The sequence below is a fragment of the Astyanax mexicanus genome, chromosome 20, assembly GCF_023375975.1.
Source record: "Astyanax mexicanus isolate ESR-SI-001 chromosome 20, AstMex3_surface, whole genome shotgun sequence".
In the NCBI taxonomy this organism is placed as follows: domain Eukaryota; kingdom Metazoa; phylum Chordata; class Actinopteri; order Characiformes; family Acestrorhamphidae; genus Astyanax; species Astyanax mexicanus.
Window position 1 is genome coordinate 21,930,627 of NC_064427.1, and position 27,310 is coordinate 21,957,936.

The window sequence follows — 27,310 nt, forward strand, 5'->3', positions numbered from 1 at the left end:
TTGTCCAGTATTTTCCCACGGTCCCTAAAGCAGCACTTAGTATTGAAAGGAGATGCTTGAACTAGGCATAATTGTGCCTCAATTTAAAATTTAATAAAGTTCAGTAAAGTAAAAAGTTAAGTTTAGCAAATACTGTCAATTTTAAATGATATATTGATGTTTTGGTTTGTTGTTTTATATATTTTTTAACCCTAAAAAGGTTAAGAACCCCTGATATAAAAGAACAGGCACCACCATGCGTGAATAAGCACAAGATGTTTATGACACTTTAAATCACATATTCATATAAAAAAGGATGAAGTACAGTGCACTAACACTCGGAACAGCTTTAAGGAGGTATACAAAACGTTAAACAGCTGATATGGCAGAAATAAAAAGGGGCTCCTGAAATGTACGACATTTCGTATATAATTCTAATGAAACAATAAAAGAGAGCCACCGCACGAGTAACAAAGAACTGCATTTCAGAAATATCAGAAATACTACGACTAACTGTGGAATAAACATGAAATAAAAGCAAAAAACAGAAAATAAACAAGGCATTATTGTGCATCAGTCCAAAAAATATATATAAAATAAAGAAATAAACAGCGACGAGTCAGGGCGGAGCCTGTAGAGGTTGGAGTATTACATGCTGGGATACCAAAGCAGAACTCTCTCCCAGAGGAACGCACCACAACCGAACGACGACACCACCGTACATGGTGAAACGTTCTGCCGCCGCCTCTGAGCGTTCCTCCCACACGGACGAACCGTTACCACACATACACATCATTCACATACATACATACATACACACATACATGAAGAACACATTGGTCTTTAGAAAAAAAGTGGAGGAAAGTGCTAAATGATGATAAAAAAGTTTACAAATATCGTACATGAGAGTAAAATCATTGTTAAGGCCAACATAACAGAACACAAAAAAAGGAAAAGTGCATGAGACTTAAACAGCGCTTCATTTTTAAAGAGGAACTCCACTAAAATTGCTAAATTCCACCACAATGAAATGGTTGACATTATGAACATTCAGAGTAGGTTTGGTGCAAACTTCTTATACAAAAGTCAGTTTTCTCAGTCAAAATACTGGAAACTAAAGGTCAAAAACATATTTAAAATCCCAGATACAAATATTATAAAACCTCATGATTAGTTTGTAGCGTTTCACTTAAAAATGCACTAAAATGTGTTTCTGCTGCACTTGCACAGATCTCCTCTGCTTTTGCCACAACCAGCAAGCTGATTGGCTGCTTTTGATAAAGGACAGGATTTTATCCATAAACAGGCACCATGAATAGGGTTACAAGAAAAATCTTATTCATATTGCAGTCAGTGGCTCATTAATCTCCTCATTCTAGATAATCAGATATAACGTCTAAGTTCTAAGCCCCGTCCCCATTGAAAGTTATTACAGTAAATGGTTATAAATACACTGCTTGTTACCCAACACACTGCTTTCTCAGAGTTCTAAGAATATTTTGGCTTTAAAACTTGTTTTTAAAATTGCATATCATTGAAATGGTGAAGGAATACAACATGAGGCGTGGTGAGCCAAAAAAAAGTTCAGATGTTACACTATTGTACAATCACCTGTTACAAATACATAATCTCAAACCCCCACTCTGAATTCAAAGTTCATGTGAAACGGAATTATTTAGGAATTTAATTTTGGTGGAGTTCCCCTTTTAAACATAACAAAATGCAGATTGGGATGGTAGAAACAGCGCACAGATAACGGTAGAAAGTAATACATGGTGAATAAAAGCTTCGGTTTGGCAGAAATGTGGATGCACACTTCACCGACATGCATCCAACATTAAACAGATGTATACATAAAAAAAAGAAGAAAACAAGGAAAAAGTGATTCAAATAAACTCAAAACTGGCAACATGTTTGTCTCCCATTGATGAACACAGTGTGATAAACTTTAGAGCTGGACCGTTTCCACTCTTAATAATTATAATAATAATAATAATAATAATAATAATAATAATAAAAATGGGTTCTTGGCCCAATTTTAGGAGGAAGCGGCTACAACTGATATCGAACCACACTATGGTCTTCTGGGAGTAATACTAGTTTATTTAGACTTTTATCATTTTAATAGTGTTGTGGAAGTTTACAGTTTTGAAAAGTGGCAAAATTGTCTAAAATTAACTTTGTATTTCATATTTGATAATTGTACTTAAAGGGTGCATTTGACACCCCCTCTGGTGAACTGCCACAGTAAGACATGCTGGGCACAAATGGTTAAGCAATCATCACACTAAACACTCACTTTCTCTCTCTCTCTCTCTCTCTCTCTCTCTCTTTACCAGTCAACACGATCTGTAATACTAAGATGCTTTGGGTAAAACTGTATAAATCAATAGATTTTTTGCTAATTTTTCGAATTTTATTTAAATTCATATTTATAATGAAAAGGTTTGCAGATTTGGAGAATGGCAAAATTCATTTATTTGTATTTTATATTTTATAAAATGTAACTATTAAATTGTGTTTTTGTCGCCCCCTCTGGTGAACAAGAAAACTGCCCCAGTGGGAGATACCAGACACAAATCTGGCATAATTCTGTGCTTTTTTAAAAAATAAATGTTATATATTTAATGACGTATGTTTGCCAATTTTTCCTTTCAGGTTTTAATGAAACATCATAAGCAGCACAGCAGTTGCTGATTCATTTTATAAAAGTTGTTAATACCATTATAATAGCTTTCTAATTGCAGGTTAAAAAGTGTTTTTGTCGCCCCCTCTGGTTAAAATTAAACCTTCTTTAGTATGGCATATTGGGCACAAATTCTGAGCTGACTCTAACATAGTTTAAATAGTGAGTTTTAAACTGAGCTTTTTTTTATTATGTGAAGATAATCTGTAATACTAAGATTCTCTGTGGAAACTAAAAGAATAAAACAGTCCTTTTTTATTAATAAATCTCTATTTTTAAGTAAATAAAAGCAGCTTTTCTTAATTAATTAAAAACCTCTTTAGGGAACAATAAATGTGGCCCGGATTATTTATAAGAGGGTTTAAAGAGGAATACTGAAAAAAAAATTGTAACATGATTAGGAAAAGAAAAAAAAACAAGTCACACTGAGGCTCGGGTTGCATGAATACAGCGCACACAGTACCGCACACAGTCCTGGGAGGAGACGAGGGTGAAATGAGTCAGAAATTAGTGAAGTGCTTCTACTGCTGTTTGGTAAACGCAGCCTAAAGAGAGATGAACGAGTTCTCAAGCACAGTACTGCACATCACAGATCTACCGAGCGCGGAGTCACGACACCGTTACGCTGAGCAGGGGGAACACCGCCGCCGCTATGGAGGTTTTAATTATCACTCAGATTTACATCGAGAAGTAGAAATTACGTTATCCAGGTTTATGCTACACTCTGCCGCAGACCACGCAACTCCGAAATCCAGGTCACGTCCAAAGATTTCAGAGATCTCCCTTTTCTCCTTTAGCAACAGTTTTCTGCATTACGTCATTAAGACAAAATGTGGTACAAAAACACTGACCGTTTGAGACTAAAAAATGAGCTCTGGGAAATTACGTACGGCACGCTTCGAACATGAAAGCGACAAAATGTCGTCACTATTGTACAATATGCATGATGATACAAGAGATGATTACAACGCCACCGAAAATAAACTAAACAGAGATCGTATTTACAAACACGTCCGTAAGAAACACAACATTTAACGCGTTACTGCGCTAAATGTGTAAATTACATCGTACAGCAGTGCTCAAATGAAACAAACCATTTCCTACGGGATACTCATATTGGCACAATACTAACGACGGCGAAATTTGGCAAGATGGCAGTGTTCGGGTTATTATCTGCGATGGCCAGATCGAGGTTTCCATGTTACTAAGTTTTGATTTGTTACGAGGTTTCGCATTTTCGCTGGTAAAGCTGGTAATAACACTGAAGAAACCTCGTATCTCAGGCAAGAAGATAAAGTGTAAAGTGTAAAGATGTGAACAAGTGCTAGCCGTGTTTGAGCATTACTGTAGATCATGATTTGTAATATATGCGGTGTGAATTCTGAACATTATCTTACGAAAAGAGAAATACAGAGTGTGAGAGAGAGAGAAAGTGGCGCAAAAACAACAGAAAAAGGAAGAAGGCCAAGCGATGAAGAAGGCTAATCATCATTTCGCTGACAAAAAGGGCACATTTACAACATTAAGAATAGTTATATCAAACTCACTAATACCAATGAACAATACTGTACACTTGTGAGTGGATGTAAACATAGTCATAAATATATTAATAATGATATATATCTTACAAATCACAAACACACGGGTATGAAGTGGCAGCACGTAACCAAACCTCAGCCACAACCAGTCCGGTCTGTTTTTGTCTTCCTTTGTCAAACAGTACCGCTCCCAGTCAGCTGACTTCGGAATTTGCAGCGAACTCCTTCCTTGCGTTTTTTTATGAGGAACTACGCGTCTCGTCCTACGCGGAATCCTTTCTATTTACATGAGGTACATAAAATCGAGTCTGGAGTTCTGGAGTGTGATGCAGGTACCGTGTCGGGATTGAAACCGAGCTGCCGTGGTTTAAAAGCCTCGAGGCTTCCCATACGGCCCAAGAAAGAAAAAAAAAAACATTGGTAAAGTGACGTTTAGTTGATCCCCCATCCTGTGTCCATCTGCCGACCCATAACGTGCTGTTTCCAAAGAAGCTATGTCGTAAAACCGTGACGTCACGGCTCAAAAAAGCGCCAGCTGCCGCAGCACACCTGGAATGGATAACAAATAACACTTGTATCTATTTGATTTCTGATCGATCACAGCGGCTCCTGGCTGCTTGGAGGGTATGTTTTTTTTTTGTTTCTTTCATTTTATCTCCAGTCACCGGGTTTGGTTTTTTAGTCTCATGCTCAGTTACTTGCGCACGTCCTCTCCCTTTCCTCCTCCCCCTTTCTCTTTATCTCCACCTTTAGCTCCGCCTCCCGATTCTAACTCCTCCTCTTCCTCCTCCTCCGCCTCCTCCTCTCCGGGCTCTGGTGGCTCCTGTTTCACTCGGGCCTGGCCGGTTTGGGCTGGGTCGTGTTTCGAGCAGCAGGGTAGGCCGTCTTGGGCCGAGACCTTCAGCTGACCCGCCTCGTGTTCACGGCAGAACGATTCGGGGCAGAACTGGCAGGAAGCAGAGGCAGGGCGCTGGCATACACTGCACTGGTGCCACGGGCACTCCCAGCGACCTGAACACACACAAATTAAAAAGTAGATTTATTGTTGTTGCATAATTTACTCAAAACACAGATCTCTTATAATGTTCAGACTGTTATACACTACAGCAGGCACAGGGGGCGCTCTATAACGCTCTTTATTGTTCATTACATGATCAACACGCTCATTCTGACAGACTGTAATAAACTACAGGAAGCACAGGGGCGCTCTATAACGCTCTTTATTGTTCATTATATGACCCACGCGCTCATTCTAAAAGACTGTAATGAACTACAGCAAGCACAGGGGGCGCTCTATAATGTTCATTATATGATCAACACACTCATTCTGACAGACTGTAATAAACTACAGCAAGCACAGGGGGCGCTCTATAATGCTCTTTATTGTTCATTATATGACCCACACGCTCATTCTAAAAGACTGTAATGAACTACAGCAAGCACAGGGGGCGCTCTATAATGCTCTTTATTGTTCATTATATTAACAACACGCTCATTCTGACAGACTGTTATACAATACAGGAAGCGTAGAGGTCGCTCTATAAATTCTATAATGTTGAACAAGGTAGCATACCATAGGGAGGCTTGGTGAGGTTGAGGCAGAGCAGGTGATAGGCTTTAGGGCAGTCCTTCCTGTCGCACATGACGAGCTCGCCGCCCTCGCCGCAGCAGAAGCAGTAATACTCGTGGGTTTGTCTGCTCTCCAGCTTCAGCTTACGCTTCTTGGCCTTCAGCTTGGAGTTCTTCACCTTCTCTTCCCTCTCCATCACCACCGCGCTCTGCAGAACCACCACAGCATAAAGTTACACACCCCCAAACCAGAACAACCACAGCTTTAATACAAATTCACGCTGTAAACAGGATTTCCAATCTAATCTAATAATTACCAGTAAAAACACAACTGTGATGATGTGATGTAAGCACACGGTGATATGTAAGGTACCCATACCTTGGGCCGAACTCCCAGGAAGCCGCTGCAGTTTTCAGCCCCGCAGTGGCACGACGTCCTCCCGTTCCCCAGACAATCCAGGTTATAGTTAAACGTCAGCTCAGTATCTGCACAAAACACACAGGATTTCCATATTAAAACCAATTAGATGTTAGCTATTCTAAACCTGATCTTAATACTTCAAGATTTAGGTCAGTCAGTCAATCCGAGAGAAAAACAAAAAGTTATAATGATCGAACTGGCACTCATCAGGACTGCCCCAGGAAAGGAAGAGCAAGAGTTCCCTCTGTTGCACGGTGTAAGTTAATCAGAGTTACCAGTCTATGAAACTGTACGTTAACAGCTCCCCCTAAGAGCACCTAAATGCTTCACAGAGTATTTACATACCCGCTGCGATGTCACATAGTGTGAAGAGGCCAATGCGAATATCCCCGTTCACAGTCCACTTCTGTGTCTCACAGTTAGGGCTGCAGCTGTGGTTCATGAAGCGAGAGAGATTTCCTTTGGGTCCAGCGTCTATCACACGATCCTGACAAAAAAAAAAAAAGAAGTAAAATAAAGTAAAATTAGTAGCAAAATTGATGAAAAAAAAATATATATATACATATATATCTATAACAAAAAGGTTCCAGCAGAAAACAGATGAATGCATTCTATTGTTGTATGTCTGCCAAAGGGTAATATTTCTTATTTTTATTTTTAAAACATTAATTAAAATACCTTGGTGAGGGTCAGCATGTAAAAGTTGGTTATGTGGTTCTTGTTTGCGTGGCTTATTCGCTGACGACACTCTTCCAAGTCAATCAGCTCTCCGACGTATTCCATTATAAAATCTCCCTGTAAATACAAATATAATAAAATTACAAATTTGAATTAGAATGATAACAAAATGCTAATTAATTGTTAAGTGTTTAATTGTTCTATAATGCACTTTAATGATCATATGATGCACACTCTCATTCTGAACCACTGTAATACACTACAGGGAGCGCAGGGGGCGATATAGTTTAGATTATTTCATTTCAAATGCTGTTCAAAAACTGTTTATGACTGACCTTCTTCAGGTCCTGTTTGGTTTTGAGGCCCCACCCTCGGCCGCTGGTTTTGATGACCTCGGTGTCGGGGTAGACGCGTTTGGAGAAGCTTTGGTTGAGGCAGCGCTCGGCGGCCGGACACACCTGGGGGTGGCACTCGTACTGCAGCATGCGGTTCAAACACTGCGAGTCCTGCCCACACGGCCGCTCGTCTGTCGGCCTGCAGTTACAGCGAGGGACTTCTGACAGATCGGCCACATGGACCTGCACCTTCCCAACCGGCTTATTGGCCTGAGAGCAAGAGGTGGAGAAGGAGACTATTTATTAACCTTTAACTTTCAACAAGAAATAAACTCATATATACAGTTGTATCAAAACAGACTACTGCAGATGTGTGGTCATTTTGTAGTGGGTGTCATGTTGTTAATGAATGGGCTTTTCAAAAATCGCCTCTATCACATTTTGTGGTGAAAGAATACGCTCAGAACCCTTCGCGTTTAGCTCTGAATACATTTTCCTCCTAAACATTGCAGGAGCCTCCGAATTACGAGAACATTTAAGTGTCGTAATAAAACATAATGCTAGATTTTAGCTAATGCTACACAATGGGCATAAACAACATGAATAGGACCTGCACGCTAAGTAAACACAATGGATAATATTAAGTTCAGGCAAGTCAGGAGTTTGGTAAAAGTTTGGTAAAATAAGAGTTTCTGCCAAAAAAAGTTTTTGATCAATAGAAAGTATTGACAAATGAATGATAAGTTTTACGAAAGTAATTCATATCCAGTAAGCTAGAGAACTATCAATGTAAAATAAGTTAGTTTTAGTTCATTTTGAAGGATTTCTATTCATCCATTCATCAAGAAATTCAGACACAGTTTGAGAAACAGATGCGTCTTCAAATCATGTAATAAACAAAAAAAAAAAAAAGAGGCAAAAATAGATACATTTTTTCCACTAGACAGCGACGACATACTGTACTGTGCAAAAGTGTGTACTGTGGAAATTACAATCTAGGCATTAAGTGTGTACGAGCTCTATAAAACGCTAATATTGGAATAATTACTAATAACAGTAGTGATTTTCCCATTACTATGTTCAAGTCATCTCCAAATATCACCTTGTGGAGCATAAGACTCTAGAAAGTCTTGAAATAAACTTTTTTTTAACATTGATTTCCATTGAAAATGAAGGTTTTATGTTATTTATGTGTGATGTATGAGGGAAGTGTTTGTTGTACCTTAATGAGTTTGTATGGTGGAGGTCTGCGGGAGTTCCTCTCCTGTTCCAGAGCTTCTTTTGTCTCACGCTGAGCCTTCAGCTCCTGGAACCTCTTCGCTGCCTCCTCAAGAGCTGTGCACACACACAAATAAATAGAATTAATATTAAATAATATTAATATTTATTATTTAATATACCTTAAGTTTAATATCCACTGAATATCTGCAGTGTGAAATAACTTGTACCCTTCTTAAAGGTCTTGTTAATGCCGACTTGTCCCTCAGCAAAGTTCTTGTCGCTCTCCACATACGGGAACACCCGGCCCTGGTGGATCCAGTAGTAGTCGTGAGAACCGAAGAAGAAGACAGGAAAGTCTCCAACATCGTGTTTCAGACTTTGGATGTTAGACGGAACCAGACGAGGGTTGCAGATTTCAGCAGGCCACCACCTACAGCCAGGACAACACACACATACACAGAGAGGACATTTTAGCATGATTATATGCTACATTCCACGCGCTAAAATTTATTTGTTAAATTATTTTTAAGAAAATACTACTGCAACAAAAAATATATATTAAAAAATTAGGGGTGTAACAATGCACATTGCAGTGAAAATATCATTGTCCAAGCGGCAAGTAACAATAGACATATAAAAATGTATTACTCCCACATAAACAGTATTTTTTGTGTAGCTGTACTCTATTTTCACTTTTTGGTGACTTTTTACTTTTATTTAGCTTGTGTAATGGGTTCAGTCAAAAATTACTGACATATCCTCCGCCCTTAGCTTACGCCCACTGGTTCTCAGGCTGCATCACTGGGATTGTGACCTTATGGAACTCTATGTTCCCACAATGCACATCGTCAGTATTTTTTCACCTCAAGTAATAGTTTGTTGTCTTGTTTTCGTCATTTAAAATAGTCCACAAATATATTTTTATCATTTTTGAGACAGCTTTTATCACAGAATTCAAGTTTCTAGCCATGCACATACCTGTAGTTGCCCAGTTTGACCCAGACGATCTGTTTGTAGTGGGGTTTCTTGCCCGCCCTGCACTCACTGCAAAGCCACACCCCCTCCGGCATCTCAATGTTCAGGCAGGAGGGGTGGAAGGAGGCAGGGCATGCTTCACAACACAGCAGTCTTCCTCCTACACACATACACACACATACACACACACACAAGAGACACATACACAAAAGGGGCACACATTGTTACTGTGTGCCAGTCAGCTAGCAAAGACTAGAGGGCGCTATTCACCAAACCTCACCCAATAGCAGCATACCTGTCCCGAACTCAACGAGGAATAAATGCAGGGGTTTAGTGGTTTAAGTGGGGTTTGGGAAATTAGGGGTGGAGTACAATTCTCTATTTCTATGCCTTAAACCCCCACTCTGATAACAAGCTCATCTCAAACAAACACTCACTACAAAAATGACTATAATCTCAAACACCCACTCTGAATGACTTTAAAATCTCAAACCCTCACTTTGAATGGAATTAGTTGATCTCAATTCCACACTGTGAATAGAAAAAGTTATTCTCAATATACGGTATATAAGTACATGGTTCTATACAGCACCTTAATTAAGTAAAAAAAAAAAAAACATTTTTTGGTGCTTCATAGAACCCCTTCTGTACCTTTTTAGACAGAATTTGGACAAATAATTGTGATACACAATTTTATGCCACAGATACAATGAGTATAGTAACAGTACAATAGCAAAACAATGATGTGGCTTCTGCAGCCAACAGAGCTTTCTGTGAGCTAAATCACTGTTTTACTGCTGTATGAGAGATAGGCAGGGCTTTGGTTCTTGTTGGATGCGCTATGTTTTCCCCCATAAGTAAATGTGAGTTTAAACTCATTCAGAGCACAGTTTAGATCATTATGAGACTATAATTATTATTATTACTAAAGATAAAATGCAGATCAAGTGTGACTTTTATTCCTATTCATGTGTTTATCGTTTATCTATGAATGTTGGGTTTTGTTACAGCATCTTTATTACAGATCAGGACGTGTATTTTGCTTTTCAGGAATATGAGCTAAATAATATTGGTGGGTGGGACCAGTTCGGGCATGCATGCTGCAGGGTGAAGTCTGAGGAATATAAAATCTGATTATAAAATCAATAAGCTTTAGTGCCGCCTGATTAGCGAAGCAGCCGCAGGATCACACACAGAGGACGATGAGGCGCATGCCCGCGTTTATATACCCAAACTACCAGCAGCAACACAAAGCCTTTATTCTGGATGGCACAAATCAACGGTGAGCAACATCAAAGAAAAACCAGTGGGGGGAAACATGAATAATCTGCATGCTGCCATCCAAAATACGCCTGGATTTGGGGAACAGAGGGATGTGCTGAAGCAGACAAGGTGATTTACAGCAAGCCTACAGCCGAGCAGCTCCAGGACTCAAAATAACCACCTGCACCCTCACCTGCACCAGGTGGGCAAATCTGAGAAATCTGAGGACCTGAGGTGTTTACAGTATTGACTGTGTGTATATATGAACCAATGATGTCCAGTTCATTACGTCCACTAGCTTTAGAGCTACACTCAATGGCCACTTTATCAGAAACACCTACCCCACTGCTGTACTATAGTGAACAGATGAACAGTTAGAGATCTTATTGCTAATCCCCACCTTGTTTGCTCAGAGACTCCTCCCATAAACTGTAACCGGTCCTAATGCTTGATTTCTTGTTCTGAGACTCCTCCCCCTAATTATACTTTTTTTTTTGTTCTGTGACTCCTCCTCCAATTGTAATTGGTCCTAGTCACTGCCTCATCTGTTAGAAATAATCACTGTTTGAGGCATCCTCCTGACTGTGACTGGTTCTAATTACTGTCTGAGACCTCCCCCTAACTGTGATTGGTCCAAATCACCGCTGTCTTTGTTCTAAAACTCATCTTTGTCGCTGTTATTGGTCCCAATTCCCCACCACAAATGTTCAAAGTGATCTGTCCCAGATTGTAAACAGTCGCTATCCCCGCCTTGTTGTCTTAAGGCTCCTTCCCTCTGGCTGTGATTGGTTCTAATCATCATGTAAAACCTCCCCAAAAGCCCAATGACTATGCTGTTTGTTCTGGGACCTCCCTTTAATTGGGATTAGTCAAGGTGTCACAAGTTTGGTGCTTGCTTGTTCACAGAAAGACTGCATAGGGTAAGCTTTCAAATAAAATGGCCAATAAATGTAGCTACAAGGTGGGTGGAGCTAATAATCTGGACACCGAGCTACTCCACACTGAGCTGATTTGAGTTATTTCAAGTCCAGCGTTTGCATTAGTAACTGCAGAATTATGGGAAAACTCGGCAAACTAAACAAACAAAAGGAGGAAGGAGCCAAAACGAAGGGTGGAAAATAAACAAATAAATAAACAGGGAGAAGCACACAAACAGTGAACACTAAATATACCAAGAAAATGTGATCCGTTACCTTTTCCGACATTCTTTTTGGTAGCTGACGAAGAAGAAGGAATCATAGGTAATTTCATCAACTCAGCACGATTTGACTCAGTCAGAAGGTAGTGAGACTTAAAGGTATAAGAACTTAATACGGTGTCAGTGTGGTCGTGCACTAAGAGCCCTACACGAGACAAACAGGAGAATCCATCAGCAATCACACACTACCCACCATCCCCGAAATACACACAGAGAACACGTAACACACACACTGCACACACACACCACACACAATCAGACTCACACTAAAGAGGAGGAGGAGGTCCTGGAGGAAAAGAAAACATAAATCCCATGTGTGGAGGGGTGTTCCTACAGAGTCTGTCTGGGAATCTTAAGAATATTGGAGGCTAGAATGCTATATTATAGCTATGTTGCTAATGCTAATGCTAATACTAACAAAGCAGCGGATGATTATCATCAGATTACGAACTCATGAATCATCGTCAGAAAAATATCTGCACCCAGAAGTAAGACAAAAGTTTGCAGGAACAATAAATGATTAGAAATTTAGAATTGACATGGGTAATAAGTAGTGTGTAATGAATGTTCCAGACGTCTCAGCGTGTAGAGTTGTAGAGGTTCCTAATATTCCTCCTGTTATAATCTATCCCATAATAGCTCCAATATTCTCACAAAGTTCCTGCAGATTGTGTGGTAGGGGCATAGGAGTGTTGATAGAAGGTCCAGTAGGATAACATCCCACACATTTTCTAAAATGAGGGATGGATGATTATGATGTTGTAATACAGTTGTTCTGCACTATGCAGCCGTCTGCCAATGGTGCTGACACTAACAGCATGAATCATGGAGGGCATCACTGCTTCCATTCTGAGACTTTATAACGTCACATGACCAGCCGAGCATAAAACTTGAATCAGACGCATGTCTCATGGTGTCAAATATACCTGTCCAAACCCATTCACTGCTGTTGTTTAGTTCCATCTGGGTACAGCTATTTTTTAATTTTGCTGTTGTTTGCACTAAATATCAAAAAAAATAATAAATGTTGTTCTTACTTTTCTACAAAACAAAGCCAAAACTGATAATCAGCTGCCTCTGTTTCCATGCCAACACCCCTCCACCATCAGATTTCTACAGATAATACAGAAGAAGTGTCAGCATCCTCTACTTATCATAAGATCCTAACCTACTCATTAAAGGAGAGAGTGTAAGGCTACTGAGGCAGAGGAGGAGGAGTGTATGAGTACTAACGGCTGAAGGTGCAATCAGTGATATTTTAAAAAGAATTATGTTTGTTAGAAAAGACCCTTATCACAGAAAAACAACACAGTGTATCTTTACTGATTAGACTTGTAAAAGTTTTTTACCAATTCATTTTAAACTCAACCTTTATCATGTCTTCTAGGTTTATACTGTACATCGCTGCATTGACACAATACATTTTTGTCATATTATTAATCTCTCAGTTGTTCTTTACTATGTTTCTGAATTTCTTTATGAATGGACCAATAGAAATGATCTAAAATGACTAAATAACTAATGATGTAACAAAATATTTATTTTTCTAATACTGACTTTACTACCTCACCGCAATCGTAATTTTTAGTGCGTTGGGTGTGCAACAACAGCTGAAAAAAAATCAAACATTAAAGGAAATATGTAATATGGCTTTGAATAATAAATTTCTCATTGTTTAGTGTACAACAAATAATTTTATATTTTCATTTGATTCTATCTGCTTTATTTATTACTTTATTATGTAAAGCTGCAGTTTTGGAGATACAAGTTGTTTGTATAAGCTGAAGTCACGTAAATGTGTCAACAATATGATTTCAGTTGTTTTTGTAGCATATGGGGATTTATCAGTATACTGTATGTTTTTATAGAATCAAGTATTTATACCTGATATGACCTCACACATATTAATCATGATTTCTGTGATATGAATCATTTATTGATAAAACTCCTCCCATCACTAGTAGTGATGCTCTCTAGTACACTGGAAGGTTCGGGACCAGAACACACCTACCCAGATGTGAGGTCAGGCTCTGCCTCTTTTTCAACTGCCACCAATCAGTGCAGCATCACTAGGCACTATCAACGCGCTCGGAGGAAAGCACCAGATCCAGCATCACAATGGAATCAATGAGGGGAGAGGGCGCCTACTGTACTCTCACTCAGACTCTGGCTGCTGATGGAAAAGTAGCATAACCTACTGTACTCTCTCTCAAACTCTCGCTGCTGATGGAAAGCAGTATAACCTACTGTACTCTCTCCTGGACTCCAGCTGCTGATGGGAAATCAGCATTATCTACTGTACTTATATTTTTTCTACAGAGAAGTGTTGGACAATCCAAAAGTATTAAAAACGCAGGCCTACATCATGCACACCTACTTTTGGTTTGGGCAGAAAATATAAACTCTACATCACTACTATTGTGATGCTAGTCAGTACAGGCATCTGTTAGCTAATGTATCTGTGTTGGCGCTGTGATGTTGCCTAGTGATGCTGCACTGATTGGTGGCAGGTGGAAAGAGGCGGAGTCTGAAGCGAGTCCTAATGAATGGGTGGAGTAATTATTCATTATTCTTTCAAATTGGGAAGAAAATTTAAAATAAATCACTGATGGCACCTTCATAGCCATGTAATCAAACACACTTGAGAGGAAACGAACTGTTTGATTCGTAAGGGAACGTCTGTTTAAGTCCACTTTAACCTCAGTCACACTTCTGCAGAATCACAGACAGAATGAATAGTTTACAGGTTATCATGAAACAAACACACTCCGATGGTTTACGAACACACAGTACATCTAAAAGGAAAAAAGATTAGACGGAAAAAGGGGAAGAAAGGTTAGAAACGGCATTCAAAAAGTGTCCCTACAGTTAGAAAAGAACATCAACATCGACAGAGACAACACTGAACCAGAGGCAGTTCATACTGGTTATTGATACTGTATGAGAAGTATTAATAACAGTAATAATCAGTAATGTCTATGTTAATATTAATAACAGAGAAAGGCATGCACTTCACACGTTCTGCTGATAAATATATAGTAGAAAGTACACTTAAATGCTGTTTATATCAATATATCTGAGTACAGGGGTTGGTGCTGCGTATGCTAACCGGCTGCTGACTGTGGCAACTGATTGGCTGACTGGCTGTATGAGGGTATGGGTGAGGGGCCAGGCTTACCTCGGGCGCATATGAAACACCAGCCTACGTTTACGGGCGAGCAGAGGTGCCCATTCCTGCGGGAACTGGAGTGGTTGCTGCAGATGATGATGTGGGGGGTGATGGCCACGCTGCCGGCCGCAATGCAGCCGTCTCCGGTGTGATACGCCACGGGACAGCGGATACAGCGCATCATCCGGCCTGCGAGAACACAGTATTAAAAGAGCCATATTTTATTAATATAACAATTTAAAGGACCATTAAGAATTATATTTTCTATAGGAACTCCTTACATAAGCAGGGTATATCATCAGATATTAAGGAAATATGCTGACTTTAAGCTCTAACAGCCTGCCTGATCATTGTTAAGCTCTGCCTCCATTAGTTCTTATGGTTATTGCTGGTACTGAAAGTGGAGTGACTTTCTAAGCGCTCAGTGTTGAGTGTGGCAGACCTTTGTTGGCCTTGTGCAGGTCTCTCTCCAGACAGCAGGTGGCACAGCTGTGCTGAGGGCAGCGCAGGCCGCGTGGCTCGGCGGCGCTGCCCGGGTATTTACGGGCACACGTCTCATGGTAATACCGACCACATCCCGTCACCGAGCAGCGCTTCACATCCCCCTCAGATACCTTACAGCAGAAACACGGGTGCACACCTGCGGCCGAGAGACAGACAGACACAGAGAGAGAGAGAGAGAGAGAGAGAGAGAGAGAGAAACACAGAAAGAAAAAGGAGAAGTGAAAAAGAGACAGAAAATAGAAAGAAACAAGACAAAAATAGAAAATTGACCAAAAAAAAAAGAAGAACTAAAATCTTTAAAGCCATAGTAATACTAATTATGGTAAGAACACTGATTGATTATACTGCAATAATATTAATAATACCAACAATAATAATAATAATAATAATAAAAATAGTGTTGGTTATTAGTCAGACCTGTCCTGCACTCGGTGCAGATGGTCTCTCCCTCTGTCCCGCCGGCGGAGGTCAGACACTCGGGGTGAAACAGTCTGTTACAGTCTCCCTCACAGCTCAGCAGGGAGTCCCCAAACACCTCACACACCTGTATACACACACACACAGGTCTGAGCAGGGCTGCAGGTGGTTTCTCTGACGCAGGAGAACAGCTGAGCCCTGAGTGAGCGTCTGGAGCAGGACAATCCCAGATACAGTACTGCCAGTGATTTCTGTGACTTCTGAGAATTAATATGGCCACTCTCACATTACTGTGGGATATGATATCAATATTTTCTTACACCGCTTAGTGTGTATATAAGGTGTGTTCATATGTGTGTAGTGTGTGTGTGTGTGTGTGTGTATAGAGTGTGTGTATGTGTGACTCACATGGCACACCGAGTCCTTCTTGGAGGAGCTGCTGCCCTGGCGAGAGACATTGGAGTCGACTGACTGGGCGTCAGAACCATCAGGATCCAGTGTAGCAGGACTGTCTGAGCGCTTCCCAAACCCCCCCTGCACACAATACACACATTTAAAATGCCTGATTAAAGGGCAGATTGCTGTTGTTTTTCTGATTTTTTTTGGGATCTTGAGTGCTTGGCGTTGAGTGCAGTGCTCAGCTCCACATTTTGGTTGAGTTTCACAGCATAAGACTCATAGCAAAAAGATATACAGTGAAGCCAACAGCATAATAACACCAGGTAAGTCAAGGAGAGTGTTTTACCTGCGGGTCGTTCAGTCCTCTGGAGTCGGAGTCGGACGTGTCTCGGTACAGAGAGCTGGCCATCTCCACATCCGTCGAGGCCCGGCTGCGCTTTTTCAGTGGCTTACACGAGTCCGAAATTTCACTCGCCCCTGCAGGAGCACAGATACACAAACGTGCACGAACATTTAACCCTCTATAGCACAGTTACATAAGTAAAGAGAAATCAGACCATTTTTTTAAAGAAACTTTTTAGAGTGCCTGTTTATATATTACCATATATTACCAGTCAAAATGATCATACTTTTTGCTAAAGATTTACACAAATAACATCATGTAAAATCATGTAGAATCATATAACACATGTAAAATTAACAGAATATGGGAATATACAGTACATATAGTGTATTTTCAGGTTTAGTAAGCATATTTTACCTTTCTGAGATCCCGTCTTAAAGTCTATCTGAGGTGCCGTTTCCGCCTGTGTATACAAATACAATGTTAATCAAATGTATTACATTAACAGAGCACATTGTAGCACTTTAAAGCACTAAAATCAACAAAGAATGATGGAAAATCTGTACTAGGTGTGGTTGATATGAACTTAAAATAATGTGATACGAAAAACTGATTTTTTTATTTTCTATTTTTTATTCATTTCGAGAATATATGCCTGAAACAAAATAAAATATAAGTAAGTTTTATTTAGTGTATCTTGAATAGTTTTAAACATTTATTATAAACAAAACTTCAAAATAAACAATTAAAAGTAAATATAGTACAATCATAACTGTACTCTACCTGTTCTTTCTTCACTTTCTTCTTTGGGACGGGTTCAACGTGTTTCTCAGACTCGGAGCGACTCCGTACACACCGTCGCTGCAACTTCCTCTCACTGGTTTCTGTGTTTAGAACACACACGCGCACACACCCACAATTATCACACACACACGCATGCACAAAGATATGTATTCAAACTCAGAAAGCTAAAATCTACGATGAACGAGTTTGTGTGTGTGTGTGTGTGTGTGTGTGTGTGTACCTGTAGATGCGTGTTCTCCACTCTCCGGGTCGCTCCAGGTTGTGGGTGAAGCTGCTCGCTCCTCTTCACTGGAGCACGCCTCCGCTTTATCACTCGAGCCCTGAAACATTAAACATCATACAACAATTTTAATTATGTTTTCTGCAGCAGGTGGTTGTTCAGTGGTTGTTGTCGTACACAATTTAGTTGGCTGCGTGTTTCTAGAGTTTTTGTAACATTGTAACATTATTTGTTTCTATAAGACAAATGACAGCAAAAATCTATTGCAAGAACAAGACTGTTGGTAGGTTGTAGGAGAGGGCCCTTGATTTAAAATGCACAACCTCAGCAACAATAAAGGACTCTGACCTCTGGTGATTGGACCATGGTTCTCTCCTCTTCCTCCACCTGCTTGGGCAAAGGCTCCACCTTCACTTTGGGCAGCTGCCAGTCGCATTTAATGATCTCCACATTGAGCTTCTTCATGGTGATTGAGAGTGGGAGGAGCTTGCGGGCGGCGGCAGTCTTCCAGGGGGTCCGGACCGGCGGGGGCGACGGCTCCCGGGGGCTTGGTGTGCTTTCTTCAGGACTTGGAGGCTCATCTAAGGGTCGGATGAGAGTAGTGTTATCACAGTACCAAAATTATGACTTTCGATACGATACCTGACTAAAAATCTCAATACTGATACTGAAATGATACCACGGCAAAAATTCAAAACATCAATTAATGGAACAATAGGAGATTAAACATAAAATTATTATTATTTTTTTTTTTATAAAAGATTAACAGAAAAGGTTAATAATGTGATGTTTATTCTTTATTATAAGTTAGAACATAAGTTTAAGGAATTTTTTTGTCTGTGAGCTGTTGGAGGAAAGAGCACCTCCCAACCAGAAAATTCCTGAAAAAACTGAAACATGTTAAAAAATAGCGAAAAATAAGGCTTCTAAGCTGGGAGACATTTAAACGTTAAAATCTGCTGATATTTGATTGACTAAAACATTTATGACATTATTTTAGTACAGCCCCAGCTGTGAAATGGTGCTCCTCAGAAAAGCAGAGTGTAAGACGAGCTTACCTTCATGACTGTGGTCCGAGTCGTCCGCATCCGCCTGATTGGATGAGCTGTGCTCCTCGGCGCTGGTGATGCTGCACTGGCGGCGGGGCTGTTGTCGCCGTGGCAGCACTTCCTCCCTAGCGCTGCGGGAGCGGCGGGCGCGACGCTCGGGCCGGGCCAGCTTTTTGGTCTTGGTGGTGGGGGAGGAGACAGGCTCGGGCTCGTCGCCGGGCTGCTTGTCGATATAGATGAAGGTGTAATTCTCGTTGCGTTCCTCGCGGGACATTAGCAGCGCCGACTCCGCGTGGCCGACACCCACCTCCCACTGAGCACGCTCACGCTGAGACTGAGGCTTCAGCAGCTGCAGGGACACGCCAAAACACTCTTTAGCATCCAGTATGAATCTTTCAGTATTCTCTATGAATTTTTTTGTATCCACTATGAATTGTTTAGATGTATTCTCTATTAATTGTCTAGTAGTATTTATTATGAATTGTTCAGTATTTTAACTAAAAATTGTTTAGTAGTATTCGCAATTATTTTTTTAGTGTTCACTATAAACTGTTCTGTATGCACTATGAACTATGAATTGTTCAGTATCTCCACTTTGAATTGTTTAGTTTTCATTGTAAACTGTTCAGTATCCACTATTAACTGTTCATTATCTGCTATGAATCCTTCAGTGCCCACTATAACTTAAGTATCCACTATGAATTGTTCAGTATCCACTACAGATTGTTCAATATTTACAGGCTGAGTGCTTACAAAAAATTGTTTTGTATTCAATATGAATTGTTCAGTATTATTATATGAACTGTTTAGTATTAGTTTATTCGTTTTTGCCCAAAATATTACTGATAAAGTGGAGGCAGCTTGTTGGTGTTTACAGTAGTAGTAGAGCTGACCTTCTGCCTCTCAGTGGGGTTGGTGGTTTTGCGAAGTGTTTCTGCCTGAAGTTCCTCAAACTGACTCGCTCCCTTATAAACCACAATCCTTTTCTCATGGATCCATGCCCGCTCCGCCACACTGCCGAAAAACTGAACGTGGTACTCTCTGTGACCTGCATACACACAGACACAGACACAAACACAGACACACACACACAATATTAGGGAGTTTATAGTGCCTATTTTTCTATAAAAATAAACACATTTGATGCACCGTACTGATACAGTATCGCAAACGAAAATTATACAATATATTGTGATATTGCTTTATTGTCCCACACCTATTCCAGACTGGTACAGTAATTTACTAAACTGTTCAAGAATAAAAGAGCTTAAATACAGTCTGTTTTGAAATCATAGTTTTTGTTATATCCTTATAATAAACACATTCAATAACAGTTCTATTAAAAGTTTAGATTGATTAAAGTTATCGTTAACCCCTATTCCTGGTCATTAGCCCTAAGCCCTTGTCCCTATCAGACACAGCAGCTGGCCTTTCTTCAGGCTGGATTACTCGCTGAGTGCTGAGTGAGTAATGAAGCGTACCTCTGGTGTTAATGCGAATGTGGACCTTCAGCTGGGGGTCTGAGGAGACCATGCAGGGCCACCATGGAAACGTTCCCACTTTAGCCCACACCAGGTCCCCGATCTCGTACTCCACACACACTCCTGTGCTGGTGATGACCGACGGGAAGTGCTTCTCCACCTGCAAACACACACACAGCGCACAGGAGCCTGAGCCAGGAGAAACGCTATATGAGCCAGAAGACTCGCATAAGGAGCCGGCGGGCCAGACCGGGTTCACTGTAATTACAGATAAAAGCTGGTATCTGCTGCCCTGCTGATCAATCTGAAGACCTTAAAAAACTAATCTCACACAGCAGCTAACCACACTCTCCTATACACAGCCATCTGGCTCCTGATCACATGATGTCTAATGAGAACAAGTGAAAGACATAACAAATGCTTTAAATAAATTATATCAATCATGAACACAGCTGGTATTTACACAGTGAACTGCCATTATCACTGGCTGTTGAATGCCATCAGTCAGTAGGGGCGAAATAGAGGAGTAGGAAGTAGTATAGGGAGTATAGAGTGGAGTATAGGGCCTTATATGGTAGTATATGAAGTATAGGGTTCTTTTGGGAGCATAAAGTAGTTTAGGGTATAATCAAAGATAGTATAGTATAGGGTAATATATGGGGTTTTATGGTAGTAAAGGGATGTAAAATATGGTAGTGTAGAGTAGAAGTGTGGGCAATATGGCCCTTTGAACTTGTATTACTCTATGTACATCATTATTGTAGGTCGCTTTGGAAAAAAGCATCTGCCAAATGTAATGCAAAAAAAAATCACAATATTTCATGGTATTTTCGTGATAGTGATACTCTTGGCGATATGACAAAACACTGAATTAAAAAAAAATATTTCAAGAATGCACTACTGCAACAAAATTAAAATAAAATTTTATTATTGCTTGCAATTGGCATGTCCCTAACTGATAAATTAAAAAACACAAGATTTTTTTTCAGATTTGTAACATAAGACAATGATTCAGAATGCCAGAGACTAATAATGCACTCCAAATATCTCCATATATTTAGGATTGAAGTAAAAGAATAATGATACTGGACAGATATAATCTGTCTCTAGTAGATATATAATGAGAAATAAGAACAGTGTGAATTTTTCTTTTGCTAAAACAGAAAAAAAAGTAGTGTCCTGATCTGATATTTAGGGGTGGGTGATACAACACGATATTTTAGGGTATAGTATCGTTCATGATATTCAAAAAATGATGTTATTGCATACGATGTGGCACCTCTATTGTAGAGAGTAAAGGGTAGTACAGTATATCGTAGAACCCTCACTTTCTCACCTTGAGTTCCTTGGGTTCTGCGTTTGGGCTCCTGATGGTCACCACAGGTTGCGGTTCCTGCAACACGCTGTGCCCCTCGCTGAGCTGAGGTGGGCCGGGGATTTGGTCCGTTCTGTCCTGCTCGACCTGCTCGGGAAAGGCGACTGCGGCGGCGGCAACGCCGAGAGCAGCAGCCTGTCGCCCGCTTCGTTTTTTTCTCTTCTCCTTCTTCTGCTCGTGCCTCCTGGGGGACGTCTGGTTGGCCTGGAACTCCTGTAGCAGGTCCCCGCACAGCGATGACTCAAACAGCTCCCGGCCGTTCTGGTACGTCTTGATGATTTTGATCTTGATTTCTGGGGAGCTTTTTTCCGTCTTTCTCGGGGTGACAACGGCGGAGTGGTGTGCGAGGGGGTGGGAGGCGGCGGCGTTGGTGTTGTGGACGGGTTGAGGGGGAGGAGAGGTGGGGAGGAGCAGAGGAGGCGGAGGAGGGAAAACAGAAGGAAGGAGGTGCGAGGACTGGGCAGGAGGATGAGGAGGGTGGTGGTGGTGGTGCTGCTGAGGTATGAGCTGCGGGTTGGGCGGGTGATGGTGCTGCTGATGCTGATGGTGCTGCTGTTGGTGCTGATGGTGAGGGTGAGTGTGAGCAGGATGAGGCTGGTGATGAAGGTGGGAGTGAGCTGGAGGTGGAGGAGAGGAGATGTGTGATGACGGCTTCTCCTGGACCACCGGCGTTCTCAGCACGGTTCCCTCGCCGAGCAGCAGGCCGTGGTCACTGTAGTTGCGGATGGCACCGTAGCCATTGGCCGAGCCGTTGGGGTACTGCGAGTACAGGGCGAACTTGGCCTGGTGCTCGTAAGTGCCGATCCCCGTCGGGTAGCCGTTGGCGACCACGGGCAGGTCTTCAGGAGGGTAGGAGAAACCGGACTCCAGCGGAGATTCGTACGTGGGGGGTCCGCCCTCGTCCCCTGGTTCACTGATGGCATCGTATACGTCCTCCTGTCTGATGTTGGCCGAGTCAATGAGCTGAGGGGGTTGCTGAATTGTGTTTCCCATGATCCCTTGCATGAAAGAGAAGGAGAAATCCATTGTTCTGCTCCAGCATCCTTTAAGTTTCCCTTTTTCTTACAGGGTCTGCGAAAAGACGGACACAAAACAAACAGGTTAAAATGGCAAACAGGCAAAACGAGAATAATGGTGCTTTAAAGGGCCCATCCCATGCAAATCTGTACATAAACTATTTCTTTACAAAAAATATTATGATGTGGTAGACCAAATTTTATTGTTCTTAAAATATATATATATATTTGTACATTTACATGCACTTACACACAAGACATTTAACTAGAATACATAGGGTGTATATCACCCACAATTTTTTTTTTTACCAGACTGAAAAATAGTAAAGCATAGAAAATGTGGTAAAATATTTGTACACTTAATTGAGTTCAGCTCAATAAATAAATAGTAATTATACCTTAAAGAGCCCATTTCACAGAAAAATAAATGAAAAGTATGTGATCCATGTGTAAACCCTGTTGTTTACTGTAGTTCAGCACAGCACATTCACACTGAAGTTAGGTGTTTAAGCATGCACAATACCCGGTAGCCAATTCTGTGATATGAGCTCTTTAACGCATAATTATTATTTACTGATCAAACTAAGCATTAAAACTAAAACAAATTATATTTTTCAATCTGTTAAATTCACTAAATAAGCAGAAAACATTGAAAAAAGTTTCACACAAACATGCACAAATATTTTGCACTCATATGTACATTGTACATTATAATAATAATAAATTTTCATCACAAGAACCTCACTGCAGTACAGACGGACATAAGCCATGCAGTCTGATTACACAGGTGAGCTCAGGCGGTGCTGTGAACGAGTGTGGATGATCTGAATCGCTAGATCAGCTGTGTAAAGCTGAAGATGATCCTGTACTGTGTATTAAACTAAACCGGGACGCCCTGCCCACTTCAGTATTAAGTGTGGTCAGAAAAAAGGTTTAAAGTATTTATTTTAGGATTTAATGCTGTTTTGTGTGTATAGTGATTATTAGTAATGTACTATAATAATACTATCAAAACAGTATTTGTATCGTATTGGAAGACAACTGTATTGGTAAGTAACTGAGCAATAATTCAGTATCAATACGTATTGTGAAAGAAATATTTCAATAAATATTTGACTTACTTTATATACATTTCTGATACTGCAGAAGTTTGTACGTACATATTGTACATATCAGCATTGGATTTGTACAGCAATACTTACAATTGAGAAATACACTGTGACATACATTTCTGCAGTAACATTATATATTAGGGCTGAGAGGTTGATTGAATTTATTTGATTAATTGAACTCAGAATTATATCGGTATTTGCTACAATATTTAATGGAAGCTGTAAAAAGATGTTGGCCACACTATTACAGTTGGTCGATACTGGCAGTGCTACATTAAAATCCATTGATTTCAGCTTGTTTTTATTTATTTTCTTAGTTTAAAAGTTAAACAGGGGTGTCTATTCTCTCTGTACATTATAAATCGACATTAGCATCTGCAGTAGTGGGGCATTAATAAAAGTCTGAGGCAATATCCAATACTGTTTCTCTGCATATCTGCAGATAAATAAACAATAAATAAAAAAAAAAATTAAAAACTGTAGAAATAAGAATAAACCGAGTAACAGACTGATATCTAAGGCTCCAACTTCAGTGTTACAGTGTATTTTTATCTGTTAATTATTCAAATTAAGAAGTAATAAGATTACTAAGAAGTAAGATTACTAATACTTTACAATCGTATAAGTCAGTAAGTTTTGTTTACCTACAACTACCGCAGAATTTTGTTAAAAATATAGTATATCTACAGAACTGATGCGATAATATAGAAATTGCAGGCTCATTTTGATCATGTATTTCTGGATAAATATTATTTTAAAGATAGCACAAGGATGCCATACTTTGTACCTACTGCACCCTTTATTACAATCAGCCATAACGTATCAGATGTCAGAAACATTCAATATGATGATACATAACAATTATATTTAACCCATATCAGTTAATCGTATACTTGAAAACTGAAATGCTTCATTTAAAACCAGTATTTAATAAGTACATTGCCACACCCAGACTACTTAGTCAATCACACAGTTCAGTTTCAGAACAGATCTGATCCAGATCTAAATCAAATCCATTCTTTTATCATTACTTAAGCCATATGGAAACTGGCCACCTGGACATATAAGCTCTTCAAATTCAACACTGTTAACTATTATTTTATCAATGAGACACTAAAGCGGATATATTCAGTGAGATATATATTTTCTATTCCAGCTCTTTAGGGCAACACACCTAATTCAATCAGGGATGTAACAAATATTCAGCATCTGAAATGACTTGGCCCAAAAAACAAATAGTGTTTCCTCTACATGGATTGAGGCTAGTCATAAACTATATTTTCCCTTCAATGGAAAATTTCCATTTAAAATACGGTTTAGACCAAGACTAGGTTTAGTCCTCGTCTTGGACACCAAAACATCCACAGCTTATTAAGTTATTTAAATTATGCAATGGTGGAAAAATGAATGAAAACCTGTGAGAAAACGTGGTCTGAATTTTGTTCAGTTTTGGCCAAAACATCTTCATCAAATTAAAAACTATATGATGAGTAAATCCAAGTGCATTCCAACGATGATACTAGCACTAATAATTACTAATCACAACTGCAAACTACTTTACAAATGATTAATCTGGATAGTTAATATTAAATGTATGTGAACATTGTATGCAGCTTACTGTTTTAATTCAGTAAATGTGAATTAGCTACAGCAACAATCACATACACCACTGCTTGATTAACTAACTAACATCAGGGACATATCTGAATTAATATAGAAACAACTCGCTTCAACGTAAAACATCTTGAATGCACATAATGTTTAATTTAGTTCAATTTCAGATTTTTTTGTAATTTTGCTCCTAATCTAAAATGTAAACCACAGCTCAATAATTTATCCTAATCACTAATGTAATGTGACTGCTGTAAACAATTCAGCGTTTAATTAATCTGGATAATTAACAATAGACGTGTGAACTCGGCGGGCAGCAGTAAATGTGAATTAGCAACAGCAACAATCAAACTCCTACTGCTTCATTAACTCACATCAGAGACATAACCTGAATTAACTCATCATTAATACATTTAAATTTTAAATAAAACCACCTAAACACGCGCCAAGCTGCTCCGTACTATTTCTTAGTTAGTTGGCTAAGCACAAACAACCGATTTGTGGAGAAAAGCGTTTTATTCTGAATGGTGTGAACGGAGAGTCCGTTTCATGTGCAAGAAAACAAATCCGCATTAGCATTAGCTAGTTAGCATTAGCTTGGGTTTGTAATGTCGCACAGAAAACCCAAATCAAGCTGTTTACGCACGGCTTAACCCACATTTAGAAACGTTTTATGTTATAGAATAGTGTTTTAAACCGTTTTGGTATAATTTGATGTGTGTATTTTGGTTTAAACAGAATTAAATTCGGTGAAAACGCATCGACTAATTCTGCGTTAGCATAAGCTTAGTGAAGGGGCCTTTAGCGTTTGCTAGCTCAACTATGCTAAGCTAACTAGCACCCAGGCTAGTTAGCTAAAGCGGAGTGAGGAGGTGAAAACCGAAAGGATAGGACGTTGTTGTGTTAAGTTCAGTTTAACGTGACATTACAGACACAAACAAAGCGTTTGTTTATTTCAATGGTGATGTTCTTAAGTGTAAACGTTTTATTGTAGGAATTCGGATTGTTTAGAGGGCTGAAACATGCAGGTAAACGGGGGAGTGGAGCATTATGAGCACTGTGGGCTAGTTAGGTTAGTTAACATGGCTGCCGGTGCCCCTTTAAATCGAATTGGCCGGATTAACGCTAAAGCAGAAAGAGAGAGAAATGTGGGATAAAACACGAGCATTTAATGTTTAATATGCTTTAATATGGTCAAAAACACAAAAGCATGCAGTGCTGCAATCCACGCAAAGCCAAAAGAAAAGGATGCGCTATCTAAAACGACGGGAAATGGTTTTAAAAAATCTCAATACCTTCAGCGTGTTCCATCCTAAACAAATACAGCGAAATAACGTGACTCCAGAGGCAGTGAACGTAAATATCACTATATACACATATATAACAAATCTTTACACCGATATATATATGTATATATGTGTATATATAAGCACACAAAGGGTAAACAAGCTGAATAAACAGCGTTTGTTTCTACAGCGCTATTCGGCTGGCGGTAAGCGGGGCTAGCTCAGTCCGCGCTCCGGGTCTCCACGCTGGGAAAGCTGCAGGCTGTGGGATCGGGACAGGCCCCGCTCCGCCGTTCCCGCTTTTCCCTCTGTTCCTGTGTTTATCTGCGGGGTTTTGCAGACCGGGGGGAAATCTGTCTGCCATATATTTAATTCCAGCCTGTGCTGTGTGTCTCCACGGCTCCAACAAAAGCCCCCCCCTGCGCTCAGCGCCAAAACAAAAGCCTCCCTGATTGGCTGGGAGGTGTGAAGAGATGCGCTTGGCCTGCTGGGAAGTGTAGTTTTTATTTAAGGTAATTTTGTTTGAATATTTAGGCTACATTCACATTAGCAGGATGAGTTGACTCAAATCCGATTTTTTTTGCTCATTGTGGCTCTGATCTGATATTTTCATTGCTGTGAGAATGTGTCAAATCTGATTTTTTTTTTTTTCAAATCAGAC

At 40.0% G+C, this 27,310-nt stretch overlaps 1 protein-coding gene across 3 annotated transcripts; it reads right to left on the reverse strand.

The window, feature by feature from the left end:
* Nucleotides 1–244: 244 nt before the first annotated feature.
* On the reverse strand, nucleotides 245–27,080 carry nsd3 (nuclear receptor binding SET domain protein 3). Of its 3 annotated transcripts, none has more exons than XM_049468364.1 (24): nucleotides 26,659–27,080; nucleotides 21,586–22,695; nucleotides 20,250–20,409; nucleotides 19,662–19,816; nucleotides 18,778–19,117; nucleotides 18,068–18,300; nucleotides 17,720–17,819; nucleotides 17,479–17,579; nucleotides 17,113–17,158; nucleotides 16,699–16,829; nucleotides 16,362–16,487; nucleotides 15,954–16,080; nucleotides 15,475–15,672; nucleotides 15,042–15,221; nucleotides 11,859–11,882; nucleotides 9,406–9,562; nucleotides 8,655–8,857; nucleotides 8,429–8,541; nucleotides 7,207–7,476; nucleotides 6,872–6,988; nucleotides 6,539–6,680; nucleotides 6,152–6,258; nucleotides 5,777–5,981; nucleotides 245–5,214 (listed from the first exon to the last, which is right to left on the reverse strand). In XM_049468364.1, exons 2-24 carry the CDS (start codon nucleotides 22,648–22,650, stop codon nucleotides 4,898–4,900), a joined length of 4,617 nt encoding a protein of 1,538 aa, XP_049324321.1. In that variant the 5' UTR covers nucleotides 22,651–22,695; nucleotides 26,659–27,080; the 3' UTR covers nucleotides 245–4,897. The 3 variants fall into 3 exon arrangements, with proteins under 3 accessions (XP_049324321.1, XP_049324320.1, XP_049324322.1); XM_049468363.1 differs by having other exon boundaries at nucleotides 11,859–12,008; XM_049468365.1 differs by lacking the exon at nucleotides 11,859–11,882.
* Nucleotides 27,081–27,310: the final 230 nt, after the last annotated feature.